The sequence below is a fragment of the Scyliorhinus canicula genome, chromosome 20 (assembly GCF_902713615.1).
Source record: "Scyliorhinus canicula chromosome 20, sScyCan1.1, whole genome shotgun sequence".
Lineage (NCBI taxonomy): Eukaryota > Metazoa > Chordata > Chondrichthyes > Carcharhiniformes > Scyliorhinidae > Scyliorhinus > Scyliorhinus canicula.
The window spans coordinates 55,367,380-55,390,590 of NC_052165.1; the positions used below are offsets into that span (position 1 = coordinate 55,367,380).

Sequence of the window (23,211 nt, forward strand, 5' to 3'; positions counted from 1 at the left end):
CGGATTTCTACCTCATTCCCGGCGGCCTCTGCGAGGGAGAATTCCTCCGCCTTCCACCCGGCCGGTGACGTCATTTGGGCGGGGTTGCGAACAGAAACGTAATGCTCGTCATTGGTTCGCCTGACCTTCTTCCCGACAGACCGCGCACCTCAACGTTTTGTTTGGGTCAGTTCGCCGTTTTTAATTCGTGGGAGTTGCAGTTTTATCCTTTTAGATGCGTGCGTGAGTGAGTATGTCTGAAGCCAGGGATGAGCCATGCCAACGCTGTGGCCCTCGCACGCCGACTGTTTGTTTTGGGCAGGTTAGTGACACCAAAGTTCAACCTGGCGCCCCCTGGTATATGTAACCTAATTGATGCCATTTGCTTTTCTGTTGTGAATAGATGAAGGTAAGTCTTTTCTCAAAGGGTTTTTAATATGTGGACTTCTCTTCTTTAGAGTGCATTGGAAGCTGGACCATTGCATTTAATCGAGGCAGAATTAGATAAGGGAGCTGAGAACGGGGTGCAGACAAAAAAGGGGAGTTGAGACTACAGTCTACAGTCAGGTCAACCATGATCATATTGAATGGCAAAGAAGGCTCATAAGGCCTCAAAGATCTGTTCATGCTATTAAGTCCAATGTTTAAATGCCATTGTTTTTTTTCCTGTTGGGTTGTTCGCAGCAGTATTAAGATTATGCATTAATTCCTGGAGAATTCTGGAGATCTCTGGCAGGTGTGAATCGGGACATTGAATTTACAACATAAACAGGCCATTCTGAAATATTTTTAGATTTAGAAGGAATTAGGGTGCAGGGGTAGTTGGACCACAGCCTGTAGACAATTTTAGGACCCATTTTCTATATACTTAGAGGTGTGGTTCAAATGAAAAGTTTACAGGAAATTGTGATGTAGAATTGTTTGCAGATGGGTTTCTCTGCGGTTGCCTCTGGGCAGGGTGACCAACTCTTGGGAGTAAATTAAGGGGTGTTGTTGGCAAATTAAGGGATGCATGTACCATCATGCATGTGGGTGGCATGATGGTACAGTGGTTAGCATTGCTGCCTCACAGCACCGGAGACCCAGGTTTGATTATATAGCCTTGGGTGACTGTATAATTTGCATGTTCTCCCTCTGTCTACATGGGTTTCCTCCAGATGCTCCACTTTCCTCCCACAGTCCAAAGATATGCAGGTTAGGTGGATTGACCATACTAAATTGCCCCATGGGGTTACAAGGATGTGCAGATTAGGTGGGGGGGTTACAGGGATGGGGGGGAGGGGTTACAGGGATAGGGTGGGGGAGTGGATCTTTGTAGTGTGCTCTTTCAGAGGGTCAGTGCAGACTTGATGAGCAGAATGGCCACCCCTGCACTGTCGGGACTTTATGATTCCAGTCTTCCCCAAGGCATGGGTAAATCAAAAACCCCTGACATGTGCACAACCATGAAGTCTGGTCAAAGCAGATGAATTCCATGATGAAATGCGCCCTGGAAAGACAAGACGTGGAAGGAAAGGCATAATTACAGGACAGCAGCAGAAAATCTGTGACAGTTGGTCATTCCACTGTTGAGAGATGCAGAACTGATGTGCTATAGCACCATCACTGGTCACAAAGATGCAATTGCAGATCAACTAGTTTAGAAGATTTCCTTTTTAAAATGTAGACATTGATTCTTGGGTCGCTTAATATAAATTTCAGAGAAAAATATATTGTTTTGAAGTTAATACACAAATATCAGGTTTTATTAACGGGGGGGGGGAGAACAATAATGTGCTGACTGAATAAACTGTAGATCCACTAATTGTTTTACCATGGTGAGAGCTCGGAGCAGGAATAGGCAATTCAGCCCCTCAAGACTGCTCTGTCATTCAATACGATCATGACTGATTTAATCTCGGCCTCATCTCCACCTTCCTGCCTGCTCCTTATAACTCTTCATCCCTCTACAAATGAAAAACCTATCTATCTCCTCAAATTTGTTTAGTGTTCCGGTGCTCAGTGCACTGTGGGGCAGAGAATTCCACAGGTTCACGACCCTTTGAGTGAAGTAATTCCTCCTTGTGACCTCTCGCTCGAGAATGTCAAGCAAAGGTAAACATCCGCTTTCAGTCTACCCTGTCAAACCTCAATTAGATCTCCTCTAATTCTCCTAAGCTCCAGCGAGTATCAGCCTAAACTGCTCCATCTTTCTTCATCCCTGTAACAACCTGGTGAACCTTCTCCGAAGCGCCTCTAATGCGTTTACAATCTTCGTCAAGTAAGGGTACCAAAATTACACGCAGTACTCCAGATGCAAACTCACCAATGCCCTATACAGGTGCAGCAGTACTTATCTACTTTTATACTCTATTCCATTAGTTTTGGTTTATGGGATTTTGTTTTTGAATTGGAACAGTTAAGGGGGAATTCATTAAGTGTTATACATAGATTGCTGTAGCTGGGGAGTATCTATGTTTATAATTCATACAAATTCTTGCTGTTTGGTTATATATAAATGTTAACTAAGTTCTTTGAATAAGCTTATTTTGATGAAAGTGTCTGAAAGACTGTTGAATAACACCTCAAGTGAAGGCTCTTGTGCTCATCCTAGCCACATTAACATAAAGGTTGTAAGTCAGGTGAACTCCATAATACACTTTAAAGCCTGGCCCATTACACAAGATTTTTCTGCAAAGTAATCTGTCTCGCACCCAGGGATCATGAGATTGGTCGCTGTATCCTATTGCCAATGCATTAGAGATCAATGAACTCAATGAATCTGTGACAGCCTAGCTCGCTCCAATCTATGACGCACAACATAATGCATTTATTTGCTAAGAAATTAGGAAGTAAGGTACTACATTTTAAAACTTAAAACATGAAACCTGCTATTTCCTTTAAACAAGAGCAATGCATGCATCAGCTGAACTATACCAAATTAACTTTGTCTATCATTTTGGTTCATTGCAGTATCAGTACACTGCTGAGGAATATCAAGCAATCCAGAACGCTTTGCAGAGGCGACTGGGTCCAGAATACATCAGTCAACGTCCAGCAGGTGGGGGCCAAAAGGTAAATTGACAGACACCGACTCCTTGCACCACCTGATCCTGAAGGAAAACACATGTGACTAAAGGTTCCATTTAAAAAAAAATTATGTTCCAAGTTAAATATAATTGCAATAGTAGTGAGTTTAGCTGAACAGATGTGCTGCTGGTGTGACTAATCAACTATTTGCCCCCACGGATGAGAATTTGACAGTCTGAAAGTATTTAGCCACCCATGCCAGCCTTCTAACCTTTGTTCTTGCCTGTGGTAGGTGATACCTTAAGTAGGATTTTACAGTTTACAGCAGGTGGTTATTGTCACCCAATTCAATCACAATTGGCTGCAATAATTCCTCATTAAAAAGTTTTGTTTGCCTGCAGTTTCAGGCAGTGACCACCAGATGCCACTTGGAACAATTTATGTCATTTGCCAGCAATAAGTTTTGTTAATTTCTATCAAAAAACGTGATTTGTTTTTGTGATTATTTTTTGAACATTTTGCCTTCTCACTTGAGACCTAAAGTTTATTAACTCACTTGTGTTTCCTCAAGCCCAAATCTTTGTGATTCTTCCCTGCTATTTTGTTTTAGTTCATTATTTACTACCACTGGGTGTCTTTCTGTTCTGTGCAATGCCTGCCAGTCTCACATTTATCTTCAAGCTGTTCAGATTGTTCTTTTGAGTATTCAGGGACCGATATCTGTCTCTTTCTCTCCACCTTTAAACTCGCTGCTCATTGTGCCACCTTTGTTTCCTGCCACTTTCCTTTTTATGCTTGCTTTAGTTCATTTTAGATCCAACAGTGAGACTGTGCCACTGTTGCCTGTTTCTCCATTCTGCCCTAGCATCCTCCTCCTGAGGGTGCTCCTCCTCGCTTTCAGCACTGGTTCTCTGCCATTTTTGATCAGCCAGCCCAGTGTGGATCAGCATGACTATATGTTCATCCTTTGTGTGACTTTAATTAAGAAAATAGAAAAACATGCCTAACTGAGATTAAACAAAGTAGGAACTGAACTGACAACTTTGGCATTTAGCAATCCAGCAATTTGTAAAATATTTTACTGCATTGTTTTTCATATCTGATCAAATGCTGATTTTTGCAGTTTGTGTTTATATTTTATTTATTGCAAACTCTTTCACTTTCCACCCTTATCTCTCTCCTGGGTCCCACATGCTTCACCTTGATATGTTCCTTTGTGCTCTGTGCGCCGACAACTGGTGATCTGCCCAATGTTTTCTGTTCTGATTTCTACTTGTCATTTGTCCATAATATCTACATGTTTCCTGTTTGCTTTTGCAAAAATGTTCCTGAGTCCCCTTCTGTTTACATTTATGCCCATATGCTGCAGAATCTAAACACGTTATCAACTTTCAATCAATTATCATCCTCTCACCTTTTCCACCCAAGAAAAAGCCTGTGGGACACCTTCCTTTGTAAACAGGGGCATTGAATATAAAAGCAAAGAAATCATGCTTAACCTTTACAAATCTCTGGTTAGGTCTCTGTTGGAGTAGTATGTACAATTTTGGACACCACACTTTAGGAAGGATATCAAGGGCTTGGAGAGGGTATGGAGGAGGTTGACCAGAATTATACAAAGGGTGAAGAATTTCATATAGTCAGAGATTGGAACAGCTGAGATTATTTTCTACAAAGCGGGGAAGATAACTGGTAAGTGCCAGGCAATTACCTTCTCATACAAGAGAGGATCTAACCAGCACCTCTTGGCATTCAATGGCATTATCATTGCTGAATCCTCCACAATCAGCATCCTGGGGGTTACCATTGATCAGAAACTGAACTGGATTAGCTATATTAATAATGTGGCTACCAGGGCAGGTCAAAAGCTGGGAATCCATGACTCGCCACCTGACCCCCCAAAGCCCATCCACCATCTACAAGGCACAAGTCAGGAGTGTAATGGAATACTCTCCACATGCCTGGATGAGTTCAGGATAAAGCAGCCCACTTAATTGCCACCCCTTCCACAAACATTCAAACCCTCCACCACCGACAAACAGTGGCAGCCATGTGTATCATCTACAAGATGCACTGCAGTAACTCGCCAAGGTTCCTTAGACAGCACTTTCCAAACCCTCTGCCTTCTAGAAGGACACGGTAGCAGATACCTGGGAACCCCACCACCTGGTGGTTCCTCTCCAAGTCACTCCACCACCTGAACGGAAATATATCGCCATTCCTTTGCTGAGGCAACATCCTGGAACCCCTTTCCCAACAGCACAGTGGGTGTACCAACACCTCGAGAACTGCAGCGGTTCAAGAAGGCAACTCACCACCACCTTCTGAAGGGCAACTATGGATGGACAATAAATGCTGACATAACTAGCGACGCCCACATCCTGTAAATTATTATTATTTTTAATTTTGAACTGCTGGAGCTGTTCTGAATTGATCCCATTCAGCACAGTGATAGTGCCACACAAAATGATGTGCTGTATCCCCAGTGTGAAGTTAGGACTTTGTGTCTACAAAGACTGTGTTGTGGTCACTCTTACCAACACTGTCATAGACAGGTAAATTGATGAGGGTGAAGATGAGATCAAGTAGATTTTTTTCACTCTTGTAGGTTCCCTTCCCACCTGCAACAGGCCTCCCCTGGCAGATATACCATTCAGGACTGGGCCAAATCAATCAGTACAGTTGTGGTGCTTCCTGGCCACTCTTGATAGATACTTGGAGATTTTGACAGACCAAATAGGGGGAAGGGATTTGGATTCCTCTGACATGTCGATTGGTAAACAGAGGTCATAGATTTAAAATAATTGGCAAAGAATGAGAAGGAAAATGTGGAGACATCTTTTCACACAGGCTTGTTAAGATCTGGAACACTATGTGGAAAAAATGGTGGAATCATATTCAGTAGCAACTTGAAAAATGAAATGAAAATGAAAATCACTTATTGTCACAAGTAGGCTTCAAATGAAGTTACTGTGAAAATCCCCTAGTCGCCACATTCCGACGCCTGTTCGGGGAGGCTGGTACGGGAATTGAACCATGCTGCTGGCCTGCCTTGGTAGCTTTCAAAGCCAGCGATTTAGCCCTGTGCTAAACAGCCCCTATATTGGCCATGTACTTGATCCTACAACATTCCTTCAATCTGTCATGTCCACACCTTGAGCATCTTCATTCCAGAAAACAATTGACTCTTTATGGTCTGCTCAATGAAACACCTTATTCGTCCCACAGCAATCTCATGGTCCATGCAATCTTGCTCCATCACCCACTTCTTGAAGCAACCTATTTATATGGAAGCCTGAAACAAAAAGCTTCATCCACTTGAGAACTGTCCCACTTGAACGTATGTTTTTGTAAATATTTTCCCAATTACCACTCATCTCTTAATCTGTCCTGATTGTTGTATTCAGGTCTGCTACGTTGAGGGTCACAGGATTGTCAGCCTTGCTAATGAAGTCTTTGGATATAATGGATGGTCTCATTCTATCACACAACAAAATGTTGGTACGTACAAATGGTTTAGTTTTGGTTGTTAGAAAAATGACTGTTTGGACATGAAGGACATTTAATTTCTGGGGTGTTAACGGCATTACCAGGGCGGCACGTGGCGCAGGGTGCACTGGGACTGCGGTGCTGAGGACCCAGATTCGAATCCTGGCCCTGGGTCACTGTCCGTGGAGAGTTTGTACATTCTCCCCGTTTCTGCATGGGTTTCACCCCCACCCAAAGATCTGCAGGGTAGGTGGATTGGCCATGCTAAATTGCCTCTTAATTGGAACAAAAAATTATTGGGTACTCTAAATTTATTTTTAAAAAGGCATTACCAAATCAAATGTGCCGTTATATTGTTCCCTGGTAGAATTAATAGATGGATTTTCTCACTCGAGTTCAACCTTGGAACCTAATTTTAGATTTGCTAAATCTGACATCTGATTCCACCAGAAAAAAAACACAACATAAAATATAGTAAATATTTAAAACAGCGACCATATGATTAGAATCCATCTGCAGTCTATGGATGTAACTGGAATAGCCACCCACTGTTTATGTCCACATCCTGGACTTTAAAGCCAGCTGTGGATCAGTGAGTAGCGATTTTGCCCCAGATCAGACGGTTGTGGGTTCAAGACCCACTCCAGGATTTGAGTACAAAAATCTCGTCTGATAATTCAGTGCGGTACTGGGGGGTGCGCTGCACTGTCAGGTACTGTCCTTCTGTTGAAATTTTGAACTAGGTTTGTGCAGCTTGAAGGCCATGTGCACCCCTCAAAGCTAGTTTTCAAAACGCTGGGCCATCAGGTAAGTTTGAATGCAAGAATATGCGTGGAGCTGCTCCAATCACTAATTTTTTCTCTCCCACAGTTGCTGCACATGGGAGAGAGATGATCTGTAACTGGAGAAGCCAAATATTTCAGGGGCGAGAGGGGCGAGGTTACCTGCTTGTTACTCAATCAGTATCACAAGAACAGATTAGCTGATCATTCTCAAATTAATGATTGTGGACGTTTGCTGTGCACAAATTGGCTTGATTGGCTTTAAAGTGAATTGGGATCTCAAACATTTGTGGAAGGTGCCGTATAAATGCAAGTTTTCCTTCTTTTTTTCCTTAATTTAGTTATTTGATTTCTTTATTTCAGATTTTGTGGATCTCATTAATGGAAAATTTTATGTCGGTGTCAGTGCATTTGTTAAGGTCCAACTCAAGGTATAGATGCTTGTTGCTAAAATGCTGATCTTGTTTTATGGATACAGTATAAAGAAGGAAAATTTACTTTCGCATCCAGCTGTATCTTTTTCTCAATGTAATGTGTGCAACTTCCTGTTTTGTTTTTGAAAATGAGGATGGGTCTTTTCATGAAGATGTCGGTTATGGAGTGAGTGAGGGACTGAAATCCAAGGCACTGTCACTGGAGAAGGCCAGGAAGGAAGCAGTCACTGATGGACTAAAGAGAGCTATGAAGTATTAAACCATTTGCTTCTTCAGTATGTAGCAACCAGTACCAAAGTTCCAGAGACTAACCTATTAAGTATAATATGATAATCACTTATTGTCACAAGTAGACTTCAATGAAGTTACTGTGAAAAGCCCCTAGTCGCCACATTCCAGCGCCTGTTCAGGGAGGCCAGTACAGGAATTGAACCCACTCTGCTGGCATTTTCTGAATTACAAGTCAGCTGTTTAGACCACTGTGCTAAACCTCCCCCAGTGATATTTTAAGTTATAGAACACTATACATTGTTGGATTGAAAGATATTAGAACCCTGGAATCATGGAATCCCTGCAGTGCAGGAGGAGGCCATTTGGCCCATCGAGTCTGCACCGACCCTCTGAAAGAGCACCCCACCGAGGCCCACGCCCCACCCCATCCCCGTAACATCATCTAACTATTAACACTAAGGGTCAATCCACCTAACCTGTATATCTTTGGACTATGGGAAGAAAACCACGCAGATTTGGGGAGAACCAACTCCACACAGATAGTCACCCAAAACCATGATTTAACTCGGGCTCCTGGTGCTGTACGGCAGTAGTGCTAACCAATTATCCACCATGCCGCCATACTTTATTTGTTTATTTGAAAGTAATATTTATAAAGCTATGTTTATTTAAAGTCTAGGCACTATTCGTTGTCTCCTTTTTCACCTCACCTGCCCCAATAATGTACACATACCGTGCATTTGTGACGCTAGAAATGTTTGATTCTGTTCGCTGGTGACCTACTTGCAAGTTCTATGGCATACAAACCAGGATGTCCCACGTTTAGTTACAGGAAGACAAAATAAGAAAATGACGCAAAGCACTATCATAACTAATAAGCACTGGCCTAAAACAAATTAATGATCATTTGATGAGAAAGATGCTCCTCACATCGGGAAATGCTTTACCAATCCAAACATGAACTAGAAATAACATTTCATTGTAATAAATAAGTATGAATTGAGGCTAGAAGACTGGGCAGTAATTAACACACAAGAAATTTTAAAAATTCATTAATGCAATTTCACAGCAGCTTGTAAAATTCATGACACCCCTACAGTGCACAAGGAGGCCATTCAGCCCATTGAGTATGCACCGACTCTCTGAAAGAGCACCGTACCTCGGCGCAACCTGCACATCCTTTGGACGTTAAGGGGCAATTAAGCATGGCCAATCCACCTAACCTGCACATCTTTGAACTGTGGGAGGAAACTGGAGCCCCCGGAGGAAACCCACACAGACATGGGAAGAATGTGAAAATCCCACATAGTCACCCAAGGCTAGAACTGAATTTGGATGGAGCAGTGCTAACCACTGTGCCACTCCATATTAGTTTACTGAGAACTCTAGATTAAATTGGTTATCTTACCTGGGTTACTTTTATTGTTAGTCTCAAATGTTGAGCAAGGACAAGATTAATAAATGACCATGGAATAACAAACCCCTGGGAAGCACACATGACAAAGGAATATTTTTTAACTGATTCATAAGCAGTATAAATATATCAGTGCTTTACTTTTCAGATCTTTTGGCAACGTCTTGGGTAATTGTATTCTGGATAAAGAGTATCTACGATTAGTGAATAAACTCCCCCGGAAGGTGAGTATTTGATCAGAAGACTTGTTGGAATTAAATTATTACTCTGTAACATACAGTCTCCACCACTAACAGCGGATGCATTGGTGTTTGTGATTTTCCTGCTTTAAGCAATGGCCTACAATAAAGTATAATAGAATGAGCCTGCTTATTCCAACCTTTATGTAAACCCTCATTTTGTTGCTTGAACAGACTAAACATTTCCTTGACCAGCTGAAATAGGACAATATTCGGATGCTAAAGATTAAATGTTGTCATGATCTGTCTTGCAACAGACCTCTGCTCCTTTCTCCATGTCTTGCGGTATTGTGCTTGCCTCTTCAGTTGCTTGTCAGAGTCTCTCGTTTTCAATTTAAATGAACTATGAGCAATATGACAAAGAATATATGAGGTGGTGTTCCATTGCTTGCCTCCTAATGTGCTCAAAGGAAACCCATATTCTCTTTCTGAAGTAAGCTCCACCTGTAAGTGATTATCCCTCTAGGATCTAACACTCATGCCATTGGTCACTGTCGTAACCCTGAGCCAGTGATGGCTCACAAAAGGAGGGGGATGACCATCACCAGGAGTCTCAAATTATCTGGATATCCTCAGATGGCATACACTTTAATTTAGCCTTGGCGGAACATGTTTTTTGAGAGGGATATGGGGAAGTGTGTGACTGCACACTTCCAGGCTCTGAATTCTCCCTCACACACCCACTCCCTCCCCACTCGGATACACGCACAGACTCTCTGCCAGGTTGCTGTGGACATTTTACTGCTGAGGAGGCATTTGAGACATCTGTCATGATGCCTAGACATGCTTCCTCACTCAAACTTTGGTAGACCATAGGGTGCTGTTCCTCGGAGCCTCCTGTCTCTCTATCAATAAGATTCATGTGTCCCTTTAAGGGCAGGTACTTGCATCTAATAATGAGCCTGTCAACAGCAAATAAAGGAGCGAAAGTCTATGATTGGAGGAGCAGCTCCTTGCCTATCTGTCACTTCCACTTAACTGTATTTTGAACAGTGAGTCTGTGTGCTGGACAGATGGCAGGCCATATTCTGAAACTTTGTTTCATATTAGAAGGAAATGGATAGTTGACATCACAACTGGTTGCAACCTGATATTTTCAACACCTTTCCCGGACTTTGAGTGAATTGGACTGAATTCCAAGATTGCTGCCATTGTCTCCAGCCGTGAACATCTGCTCTATTTTATTGTGTTCAGTCAAGTGATGGGTGTGTCATTGGCTAGGCTAGGATTTAGAGCCAATTGCTAATTGCCCTGGAGAAGGTTGTGGTGAGCTACCTTATTGAACCGCAGTCCATGTGATGCAGGTACACCCATCGGGCTGGAATACTCTCCCCTTATCTGGATTAGTTCAATTCCAACAACACTCCTAAACTGCAATGTGGGTGTGCCAAATCACTTGAACTGCAGCAGTTCAAGGAGGCAGATCACCACTACCCCCTTGGGGGCAATAATTGCTGATGCCAAACTCTACCAAATGTCTTGATGTCAAGGGCAGTCACTCTTATCTTTCACGTTCAGCTATTTTGTCCATACTTGAACCATCACCAAATAGACACAATCTGGGCTTCCATCCTAGACCTATTGTCAAGCAAACGTCAGAAGAACTAACAAGACCCCCTTCTATTTTGCCTTTGAGAATTCCAAAACATAACAATCTTATGAACCTCATAATTGCAACATTAGTGTGCAGATGTAATCTAAGCACCAGCAGAAGTAATCTAATCACCGTTTTTTCAAATAAGATGTTAACAAAAGATTGATTTTGCTTTCTGTTTAACAGTAAGCCTCTGACTCCAATGCACTTTGATTTTGGATTAAGATATTTTATTTGTTCCTTGCTCCCCATTAGATTAATTTTTCTAACACAATAACAGTCTCATTTTCGAACTTCAGCCAGTTTGTTGCCGTGTTTTTGTCCACCTTGGCTGCAAAACATTTTATTCCGTTATCTGCAAAGAATATGCAGCAGATTAAATCAGCAGGCTGGCAACAATAATTACGTTAAATAGTTACTTCGTAGTACAGAACTTGAGGTATTACTGAAAAAAACATTTTTATCAAAGTTTTTCGTCCCTCAGTGGGACAGAATCAGAAGATTTTCATCAAATTGAATTACTTAATATTTTCTTTTTCTACGCACTGATTTCATAGAATCATAGAGGCCACTCGGTTCGTCGAGGCTGCACCGACCCTTGGAAAGAGCACCTTATTTTAGCCCATGCCTTCACCCTATCCCAGTAACCCCACTTTTTGGACACGGAGGGCAATTTAGCATGGCCAATCCACCTATCCTTTTTATTTTTTGTTAATTTAGAGTACCCAATTAATTTTTTCCAATTAAGGGGCAATTTAGCGTGGCCAATCCAGCTACACTGCACATCTTTGGACTGTCCGGAGGAAACCCATGCAGACACTGGGAGAACATGCAGACTCCCCACAGACAGTGACCCAAGCTGGGAATCAAACCTGGGACCCTGGAGCTGTGAAACAACAGTGCTAACCACTGTGCTGCCATGCCACCCATGTGATATCGTGCAGATTTATGGGAACCACCATTCTCCATAATCTCACCAATTCTTCACTTGTGGGTTAAAAGTGGCATTAAAGGGCAGAACTGCTGCCTCACAGCACCGAGCTCCCAAATTTGATCCCAGTTCTGGGTCACTGTCCATGTGGAGTTGGCACATTGTCCCCTTTCTTGCGTGGGTTTCGCCCCCACAACCCAAAGATGTGCAGGGTAGGTGGATTGGCCACACTAAATTGCCCCTTAATTGGAAAAAAATAATTGGGTATTCTAAATTTTTTTTAAAAGATTTAAAATAGTGACATTAAACTGTTGGGCTATATATTGCTGAGCATGGTTCTGCAATCTACCCATAAGCCACACGGAGATCATTTTCACTAACTATCACAACTGTGATTGTCGAGTGGCTTTTAAAAAAAAATCCTTCCAAGCTAATGTACTCTGAGGCCGTATATAGGCACCTCTAATGGAGCCCTAACAGATATTAATCATCTGAGAACAGACTAAGACAAGATAGAATCGGCTAGGCCCAGCACCAAATTTTGATTGTATTTTTCTGCTGATGATGGGAAAATTTAACTGCATAATTTAAGGCGACACTTAATGTTATTCTTGGAATGTACAAGGCATGTACAAGGGATAAAGATTGTGGCATTGGACGCCGAGAAGGTGTTTGACCGAGTAGAGTGGGGGTATTTGATGGCGTTTCTGGAGCGGTTTGGGATTGGACTACGATTTGTAGATTGGCTAAGGCTGCTGCACAGGAAGCCAAGGGCGAGTGTCTGCACAAATAACATGAATTTGGGATATTTTGCTCGGGACCATGGGATCAGGCAGAGATATTTCATGTACCACACCCTGTTGTTCGCGCTTGCGATTGAGCCGTTGGCCATCTCGTTGAGGAGTTCGGAGGTGCGGAAAGGGATAGTATGGGGCAGTGAGAGGGGGGGTGTTGAGCATAGGGTACCTTCGTATGCGGACGACTTGCTGTTGTATGTATCGGAACCAAATCTGTCAATGGCTGGCATATTGGAGCTGCTTCGAGTGTTTGGGTCTTTTTTGCAGTATAAGCTAAATTTAGATAAAAGTGAATATTTTGTGTGTCTCGGCCAGGAGTGGGGAGGGGGGGCTACCATTCCATAGGGCGGGGACACACTTCAGATAGCTGAGGGTGCAGGTGGCACGGGATTGGGGAGGGGGCTCTGTAGGTATAACATTACTTGTCTGGTCGGGAGGGTGAAAGCGTATTTGACAAGGTGGATGGTCTCCCTCTGTCGCTGGCAGGTCGAGTACAGGCAATTAAAATGAACGTGTTGTTTATTTTTCGGTGCCTGCCAATCTTCCTGCCAAAGGCATTTTTCAAGGAGGTTGAAAAGATGATTACCTCATTTATATGAGGGGTGGGGGAAAGGTGGCTAGGATTAGGAAGTTGCTGTTGCAGAGAGGAGTTAGTCAGGGGGGTTGGGTCTTCCGAATGTATTATATTATTACAGGGCAGAGAAGGTGAGGTGCTGGGGTAGAGAGGGGGACTCCCAAGTGGGTTAAAATGGAGGGGTCTGTGTAGTGGGTAGGGGCTGAGGGCGTTGGCAACAGTGCCACTCCCGATGGCTCCGGGGAAAAACTCGGAGTCCGGTAGTAGTAGCGATGTTAAAAATCTGGAGGCAGTTGCGCTAGCACTTTAGGCTGGCGGCGGGGTCAAGGGATTCGGAGGAATCAAAGATTTGAGCCAGGGCAATGGGATGGGAATTTTCTGAAATGGGAGGAGAAAGGAGTCGGGGCATTAAATGATTTGTTTCTAGGGGACCGGTTTGCAGGATTGAAGGAGCTGGGGGCAAAATATGGGTTACGGCAGGGGGAAATGTTTTGGTGTATATACAGGTCCAAGATTTTGCTAAGAAGGAGATACAGAGCTTTCCGGTGGCGCCGTCCTCCACGCTGTTGGAGGAGATGTTGACGACAGAGGGAATGGAGAAGGGGTGGTGTCGGTGATTTATGGGGCGATTCTGGGAGAAGAGAAGGCACCACTGGAGGGGATTAAGGCAAAGTGGGAGGAAGAGTTGGAAAGGGCATGGAGGAGGGCTTGTGCTGTGAGGTGCTCCGGAGAGTGAATGCCTCAACTTCGTGCGTGAGGTTGAAGCTGATACAGCTGAAGGTGGTGTATAGGGCGCACTCACAAAGGTGAGGATGAGCCGACTCCTTGAGGGGTTAGAGGGCATTTATGAACGTTGCATCCCCCCCCCCCCCCCCCCCCCCCCCCCCCCACAAACCACATTCATATGCTTGGTCCTGGCCAAAGCTGGAGAGGTAATTTTGAAGGTGGTACATGTGAGGCTTCAGCGGGTCTTCTGGAAGCCGGGGTATCGGATTGGCAGGGGTTGGAAGCAGGTGCGAAGGCAGATGTTTCAGTTCACTGATCGCCCAAAGGCCGGTCCTGTTGGGGTGGAGGTCAGTTTCTCCACCCTGTGCCCTGGCATGATTGGGGGATCTATTGGAAGTTGTTAACACTCGAGGAGGTGAAGTTTGAGTTGAGGGGAAGGATGGAAGGGTTCTGCAATTCATGGGCTTTGTTTATTATGGACTTTCAAGAATAGGATGACATCGAACATTGAGGGGGGGGGGTGAGGAGTGGTTGGGTTGTTGGTGACTATGTATGGGTGGATGGTGGATTCCTGAATTATTTTCTTTGATCTTTGTATTTGAAATGTTGGGTTGATGGGAGGAAGTAATTGTTGGCCAGGGGATTGACATTGTATTTGTTACCGTTGATTGTTGGTGGGTGTAAATTTGGATGAAAATGTGAAAAAGGAGGAGAATAAAAATATTTTTATTTTTAAAAACAGAGGTAAAAAGGACCTCAAGGAACAGTTACCATTTCGGAGTCAAATAAATCGGATTCACTCATTTCACATGTTTTGTACAAACGATAAATTATTTTTTTTGTCTTTAAGCAATCAGACTTTCAGCTTGCTGATGCAAAAAGAATGGACAATGAACCCATGGTGCAGAAAGCCAGATACAGCAGCATGTTACGAACTCCGAACCAGATCCTGCCTGCTCCTGCTTCACATTCCCCTTACAAAGGTGTTAAAGAAGAGGTAGCAGAAAGGAAGGAACATACAGCAGAAGGAACATGTAGCTTTCCACGGTTGGTGTTTATGTACATTTCAAACATTTAAGTGAAAACAGATCAGATTGCTCTCTCTATTGCTTGTCTAATCAATGAAGTATCTGATCATATATTGCCAACTATGCTAAATGTTTTGTATCTGTGTGAACTTCTAATCCCAGAGTCTCTCTTGGCATACCTCTCATGGTGATCTAGTCATAATCCACCAGGAATTCTGTCACAGTTCAGATATTTATTTTTGTACTTCATATGTAAATAACTGTCAAGAGCTTCGTAGATTTGGTACTTCATTCGAACACAAGCTTTCGACATTCCCCATGAAACCAGGATTGATCACCTGGCTGAACTGTTCAATTATTTTCCCTTGCAATTAACTTGGTTATGACTTTGCTTCATTTGATACTTCATATGGTATCAGGATTCCCTTCCTTTAATAGGTATTATACCTATAATAGGACATAATAGGTATTTCTGACAATCTTTAATGCTTATTTTCTGGATGGCCCAGTGAATTTGCAGGATTTGCCACGGGTCCAGTGCCTAAGTACTACAATATTGTGCCCATTTATGCAAAAATCTGGAATTAACAGTCTAGTGATGACCAAGTCTGTGCTATAAATTCACTAATGTCCTTCAGGAAAGGAAATCTGCTGTCCTTAACTGGTCTTGCCTACATATGACTCCAGATCCACAGCAATGTGGTTGAATCATAAATGGCCTAGCAAGTCACTCAGTCCAAGGGTAATTAGGGATGGACAATGTTGTGTCCCTTTACGAAATTCACAATCATGATTAGTAACTTTTATTTATTTTGCTAACTTTTCTGCAAAGTATGATTATGAAGTCTTTCCTCCAATATTGCCTGAAGTAACCTATCAGCCCTACATTTTGACCATTATTCAAGAAGGGAAGTAGGGAAAATCTAGCAAATTACAGGCCACTGAGTCTAACTTCAATGGTCGGGAAACTATTGAAAAGCATTGAGGGGCAGAATTAATCTCCACTTGGGGAAACCAGGATAGTTCGCACGGCATTGTCAAATGGAGGTCATGTCTTACAAATTTGATTTAATTTTTTGATGAGATGACTCTGTGGAGATGAGGGTAGTGCTGTTGATGTCATGTACATGGACTTCAGTAAGGCTTTTGACAAGGTCTTGCATGAGAGACTGGTCAAGGTGGTAAGAGACCATGGGTTCCAGGGCAATTTGGCAAATTGGATCCAAAATTGGCTTAGTAGGAAGAGCAGAGGGTAATGGTCGAAGGCTGTTTTTGTAACTGGAAGTCAGTGGTGCTCTGTAAGGATCCCTTGCTGTTTGTAGTGTACATTAATGGTCCAGATATGAATGTAGGCAGAAAGTTTTCAGATGACACAAAAACTGGTGTTCTGGCAGAAGAAAGCCTTGGGTTACAGGCTGATGTAGATGGGCTAGTTGGATGGGCAGAACAGTGGCAAATGGAATTTAACCCTGAAAAGTGTGAGGTAATGCATTTTGGGAGGACTAACAAGGCAAGGGAATGTACAATGAATCGTACGGCCCTAGGAAGTACAGAGGATCAGAGGGATCTGTCATGATGGGGAGATATTAGGAACTTGTGCCCAGAAATGGGATCCAAGATGTAGCAGACAATTTAGGGGTTAAACAGACTGAGGGACAATACTGCTAGCAGCAGAGTCAGAGGGATACGTTTGCAGCCTGAGTTACCTTGTCCCATTCAGACTTTACGTCGTTAGTGGGAATACACAGGATTTCCCGGTTCAGCCAGGATGGTTTCCTCAAGATCCATTCTCATTCAGGACAACCTTGTTCAACTAGCCAACTGTCTGTTTAGAGTCTGTTTAATGGGAACTAGGGTGTTAAAGTTAAAAAAGTTCATGAAATTACCTGAGGGGGCTGAAGGCAGACGTGGCTATGCTTCAGGAGACGTACCAGAAGGTGGCGGATCAGGTTAGGTTGAGGAAGTGATGGGTGGGCCAAGTGTTTCATTCGGGGCTGGATGCAAAATACTGGGGGGGGGGGGGGGTGGCGGCGATCCTGGTGGGGAAGAGGGTGTCATTTGAGGCGTCGAGTGTGGTGGCAGACAACGGCGGGAGGTACGTGATGGTGAGCGGCAAGCTGCAGGGGGAGCGGGTGGTGCTGGTCAATGTATATGCCCCGAATTGGGATGATGCGGGTTTTATGCGGCGCATGTTGGGCTGGATTCCAGATTTGGAGGTGGGGGGGCCTGATAATGGGGGGTGGATTTCAACGCGGTGCTGGATCTGCCACTGGATCGATCCAGTTCCAGGACGGGTAGGAGGCCTGCAGCGGCTAAAGTGCTGAGGGGGTTTATGGACCAGATGGGAGGGGTGGATCCTTGGAGGTTCGCGAGGCCGAGGGCCAGGGAATTTTCATACTTCTCCCATGCGCATAAGGCCTACTCCCGGATCGATTTCTTTGTTTTGAGTAGGGCGCTGATTGCAGGGGTAGTAGACGCTGAGTACTCTGCGATAGCCATTTCTGACCATGCCCCGCATTGGGTGGACCTCGAGCTGGGGGAGGAGAGGGACCAGCGCCCGTTGTGGCGCTTGGAGGTGCGGCTGCTGGCGGACGAGGATGTGAGGGGGCGGGTTCGAGGATGCATCGAGACGTACCTGGAGGCCAACGATAATGGGGAGATCCGAGTGGGGACGGTCTGGGAGGCGCTGAAGGCGGTGGTTCGGGGGGAGTTGATCTCCATTCGGGCCCACAGGGAGAGAGGGGAGCAGAGAGAAAGGGAGATATTGGTGGGGGAGATGGTGAGGGTGGCTAGGAGGTACGCGGAGGCCCCGGAGGAGGGATTGCTGAGGGAGTGGCGCAGCCTTCGCGCTGAGTTCGACTTGTTGACCACCAGAAAGGCGGAGGCTCAATGGAGAAAGGCTCAGGGTGCGGTGTACGAGTATGGGAAGAAGGCGAGTAGGATGCTGAAACACCAGCTCCATAAGCTGGATGCGGCTAGGGAGATTGGTGGAGTTGAGGACCGGGGAGGAAATGTGGTGCGGAGGGGGGTAGACGTTAATGGGGTCTTCAGGGACTTTTATGAGAGACTATATCGGTCCGAACCTCCGGCGGAGAAGGGGGGGGATGGGGCACTTTTTGGACCGGCTGAGATTCCCGAGGGTGGAGGAGGGATGGGTGGAGGGTCTGGGGGCACCAGTTGAGCTTGAGGAGCTGGTTAAAGGGGCTGCAGTCGGGGAAGGAGCCGGGGCCAGATGGGTTCCCGGTTGAATTTTACAAGGCGTATGCAGACCTGCTGGGCCCCCTGTTGGTTAGGACCTTCAACGAGGCAAGGGGGGGGGGGGGGCTTTGCCCCTGACGATGTCTCGGGCGCTGATCTCCTTGATCCTTAAGCGAGACGAGGATCCCCTGCAGTGTGGGTCATACAGGCCGATCTCACTTCTGAATGTGGATGCCAAGTTGTTGGCAAAGATCTTAGCCATGAGGATAGAAGATTGTGTGCCGCAGGTTATCCACGAGGATCAAACGGGGTTTGTGAAGAAGAGGCAGCTGAACACTAATATACGGAGGCTCTTGAACATTATTATGATGCCGGTGGTGGAAGGGGAGGCGGAGATAGTGGTGGCGCTAGATGCGGAGAAGGCCTTTGATAGGGTCGAGTGGGGGTACTTGTGGGAGGTGCTGGAAAGGTTCGGGTTTGGGGAGGGTTTTGTCAATTGGGTGAGGCTGTTGTATGAGGCCCCGATGGCGAGTGTGGCCATGAATAAGAGGAGGTCGGAGTATTTTCGACTATACCGAGGGACGAGGCAGGGGTGTCCCCTGTCCCCCCTACTTTTTGCGCTGGCAATTGAACCCCTGGCTATGGCGCTGAGGGAGTCAGGGGATTGGAGGGGGCTGGTCCGGGGTGGGGAGGAGCACCAAGTGTCGCTCTATGCGGACGACCTATTGTTGTATGTGGCGGACCTAGTGGGGGGGAATGCCGGTGGTGATGGGGATTCTCCGGGAATTTGGGGATTTCTCAGGGTATAAGCTTAACTTTGGGAAAAGCGAGCTGTTTGTGGTACGTCCGGGGGAACCAGGAGGGGGGGATTGAGAGGCTCCCACTGAAAAGGGCGGAGAGGAGCTTCAGGTACTTGGGGGTTCAGGTGGCCAGGAGCTGGGGGGGGGGGGCTTGCATAAGCTAAACGTCACAAGGCTGGTGGAGAAAATGAAGGAGGGGTTTAAGAGGTGGGACATGCTACCGCTGTCTTTGGCGGGTAGGGTGCAGTCAGTCAAGATGACGGTGCTCCTGAGGTTTCTGTTCCTGTTCCAGTGCCTCCCCATCCTTATACCGAAGGCCTTTTTCAGGCGGGTTAACAGGAGCATTACGGGGTTTGTGTGGGCACACGGGACTCCAAGGGTGAGACGGGTGTTCTTGGAGCAGGGCAGGGATGGGGGGGGGGGGCTGGCATTGAAGCGATGGTGCGTAAGTGGGTAATGGACGGGGAGATGGCAGCATGGAAGAGGATGGAGATGCATGGGCACGAGCCTGGAAGTGCTGGCAACGGAGCCACTGCCGCTCCCTCCGACGAGGTATACCACGAGCCCGGTGGTGGCAGCTACCCTCATGATTTGAGGGCAGTGGAGGCGGCACAGGGGGGAGGTGGGGGCCTCGATGGGGTCCCTGATATGGGGGAACCACCGGTTTGTTCCGGGGAGAATTGATGGCGGGTTCCTGAGTTGGCACAAGGCAGGTGTCAGGAGGCTGGGGGACCTGTTCATAGACGGGAAGCTTGCAAGCCTGGGTGAGCTGGAGGGGAAGTTTGGGCTCCCCCCCCCCCCCCCCGGGAATACCTTTAGGTACATGCAAGTAAGGGCATTTGTCAAGCGGCAAGTGGCGGGGTTCCCTCTGCTGCCGCCACGTGGGGTTCAGGATAAGGTGCTCTCGGGGGTATGGGTTGGAGAGGGGAGGATCTCGGAAGTGTACCAGGTGATGCAGGAGGTAGACGAGGCCTCAGTGGAGGAGCTGAAAGATAAATGGTAGGAGGACCTGGGTGAGGAGCTTGAGGAGGGGACGTGGGCGGATGCCCTAGAAAGGGTGAACTCCTCCTCTTCGTGTGCGAGGCTTAGCCTCATACAGTTTAAGGTACTGCATAGGGTTCATATGACCGGGACAAGGATGAGCCTTTGGGACCGAGGACAGGTGTATTAGGTGTTCAGGGAGCCTAGCAAACCATGTCCACATGTTCTGGGCATGCCCAGCGCTGGGGGAATTTTGGAAGGGTGTAGCAAGGACGGTATCGAGGGTGGTAGGATCCAGGGTCAATCCAGGCTGGGGACTCGCAATATTTGGGGTTGCAGTGGAGCCAGGAGTGCAGGAGGCGAAAGAGGCCGGTGTTCTGGCCTTTACGTCCCTCGTAGCCCGGCGGAGGATTCTTCTTCAGTGGAAGTATGCGAGGCCCCCAAGCGTGGAGGCCTGGGTCAACGATATGGCGTGGTTTATTAAATTGGAGAGGGTGAAATTTGCCCTAAGGGGGTCAGTGCAGGGGTTTTTCAGGAGATCAGCAGCAGCAGCAACCGGGGGGGGTGTCTCTTTGTTTTTGTTTTGGGTTGAATATCTTTTTTGCTAACGACGGCTGTTATTTCATTTATATACGGGGGGGGGGGGGGTTCTGTTCTTTTTGTTCTTAGAATTTTCTGTTATTTTCTTTTTTGTGAAAATTTGAATAAAAATGATTATTTTTTAAAAACTTCATGACATTCGTTAGTGTTAGAACTGAAGTAAAAGTTTAAATATTGTTTTCTTTATATAGGTTGCTTGTAAAATAACCAAGCCCTATTTCTTATATCATCACTTCTGGAACAAATAGATATTACCGCACTGCATCAAAACTTAAAGTTATGGCACCTGGTCCAGTCCCTTAACCACTGAGAACTGACCAGGCATCACTAACAGATCTTGGTGTACTCGTCCATAAATCCCTGAAGACAGTAGGAGAGGTAGATAAGGTGGTTGAGACATATGGGACACTTGTCTTTATTAACCAAGGCATAGAATGCAAGAGCAGGGAGGTTACTATGGAACTGTATAAAATGTTGGTTGGGCAACAAGTGGAGTATTGTGTGCAGTTCTAGTCACCACATTATAGGAAGGAAATGATTGCGCTAGAGGGGGTGCGGAGGAGATTCACTGTGATTTTGCCTGGGCTGCAGCGTTTCGGCTATGAAGAGAGGCTGGTTAGATTTGGGTTGTTTTCCTTGGATCAAAGAAGGCTGAGTGGGGGGAACCTGATTAAGGTGTATACAATTATGACAATTACATAGGGTAGTAGGAAGGAACTTTTCCCGTTAGCGGAGGGGATCAATAGCCAGGGGCATAGATTTAAGGTAATGGGCAGGAGATTTATAAGAGATGTGAGGAAAGCTTTTTCACCCAGAGGGTCGTGGGAATCTGGAACTCTGCCCGAGAGGGTGATAGAGCCGGGAACCCTCACAATATTTAAGAAGTATTTAGATGAGTATTTGAAATGCCAAAGCATACAAGGTTACAGGCCAAGTGATGGAAAATGGGAATAAAGTAAATAGGTGCTTGATGGGAGGCACAAACACAATGCGCTTCTTACTGTGTTGTAAAAACTCTGACTCTGACATCTGATAAAGTTGAATAGATGGTGTAAGGGATGTTTGTGGGGTGACATGAAGTAAGGAATGGAGCATAAACAACAATAGACCTGTTGAGCACATAACTTGTTTGTATAGTGTAGATATATTGTACTTATTTATGTCTATGTGACATAACTCTCAAGAACAAGTCCCAACCACTGAGAACTTCAAGAGTACTATTATTGCTTTGACATTTAGGTAAGCTATTTATAACAGATCGGGGAAGAAACTGTACACCTCACCTGTTAAATAACTTTTAGCAATTGGACCACACCTTTATTTGATTTTTCTTCAGTCCTTGGATGTCTCAGAGCATCACACCACCTCTCATAAGACTTAAGGTATCATGTTTATTATTAGAGAAACTAGTAAGCATCATGCAATATAGTTACATATTTATAGCAGACATTCTAATTTGTGTACAAAATTACAAGCTTGTATTAGAAAGGATTAAGTTACCGCATACTACTTTTATCACTGAACTTGATTAGAAATTCAAAAAAGCTTTTTTAATAAAGATCATTTTGGAGTTTCAAACTGATTCCTTACTAATTTTCAAACTGACCTAGCTGTTAGAAGTAGAAAAACATTCTGCTGACAAACTACATAATGCACCCTCTTTTTGTTGCATCATACCCTTGGGTAAGAAGATCATCAAACTGGTTGACTCTTTAAAAAATGCCACTCAGTTCGAGGTGAATTAGGGATGGGTAACAAATTCTGGCCTTGCCTGCAATGCCCAGTATAAAGTATATTACAATTTGCTTAGCTGAGGGAGAAACAAAAATAACTAATATTTAGATGCCAGTATAAGTATGATCCTTTTGGGTTCTGTAGGGCGAGATTTTCTGGCCGTGTTACGCTCCAGGGAGAGCACAACACAGCCAGAGAACCCCGGGAGAGGCTTCGCGCCTTGTGAGATTCTCCAGAATCCCGCGAGACGTTGGGGTCTGAACCCCGCCCCAAATCAGTGGGACCGAATGACGCAGAAGTAGTTTGTAAACCTACTTACGACCTACCTGCGTGGGACCCACCGGCCTCCATCGTTTCTTCAGCCTCCCCAGGGAGGCTGCAGCCAGGAGCCGACCATTGCTGGTCCATACAAACATAGGTGGAATGGCACTTGGGTCTCCCAGGCCATTGGAGATCCCTGGGTGGTCAGGGTAAATGCAGGGTAGCCCCCGACCCTCCTCCTGGAACGTGGGCACCGTTGCACTGCCCAGCTGGCACTTTGGCACTGCCATACTACCAAGGTGCCTGAATAGCACTGACAAGCCAGCAGGAGTACTGCCTGTGTGCCAGGGGTAGCAGTGCAAGACTGCCCAAGTGTTGGCGTGGCACTGCCAAGGGTCAGGGGACGAGAT

At 45.5% G+C, this 23,211-nt stretch overlaps 1 protein-coding gene across 5 annotated transcripts in view; it reads left to right on the top strand.

Annotated features, from left to right (window-relative positions):
- Window positions 1-98: 98 nt before the first annotated feature.
- rad52 (RAD52 homolog, DNA repair protein) overlaps window positions 99-23,211 on the top strand; it is a 48,282-nt gene continuing 25,169 nt past the window's right edge. For 2 of the 5 annotated variants that reach the window (XM_038780207.1, XM_038780208.1), the window contains exons 1-7: window positions 101-301; window positions 2,932-3,033; window positions 6,396-6,489; window positions 7,623-7,690; window positions 7,827-7,945; window positions 9,487-9,562; window positions 15,050-15,246. In XM_038780207.1, the coding sequence (XP_038636135.1) occupies window positions 233-301; window positions 2,932-3,033; window positions 6,396-6,489; window positions 7,623-7,690; window positions 7,827-7,945; window positions 9,487-9,562; window positions 15,050-15,246 (725 nt within the window). In that variant the 5' untranslated portion in view covers window positions 101-232. Of the gene's footprint in view, window positions 389-2,931; window positions 3,034-6,395; window positions 6,490-7,622; window positions 7,691-7,826; window positions 7,946-9,486; window positions 9,563-15,049; window positions 15,247-23,211 lie in introns of all 5 variants that reach the window. The other 3 variants (XM_038780212.1, XM_038780209.1, XM_038780211.1) reach the window with 3 other exon arrangements.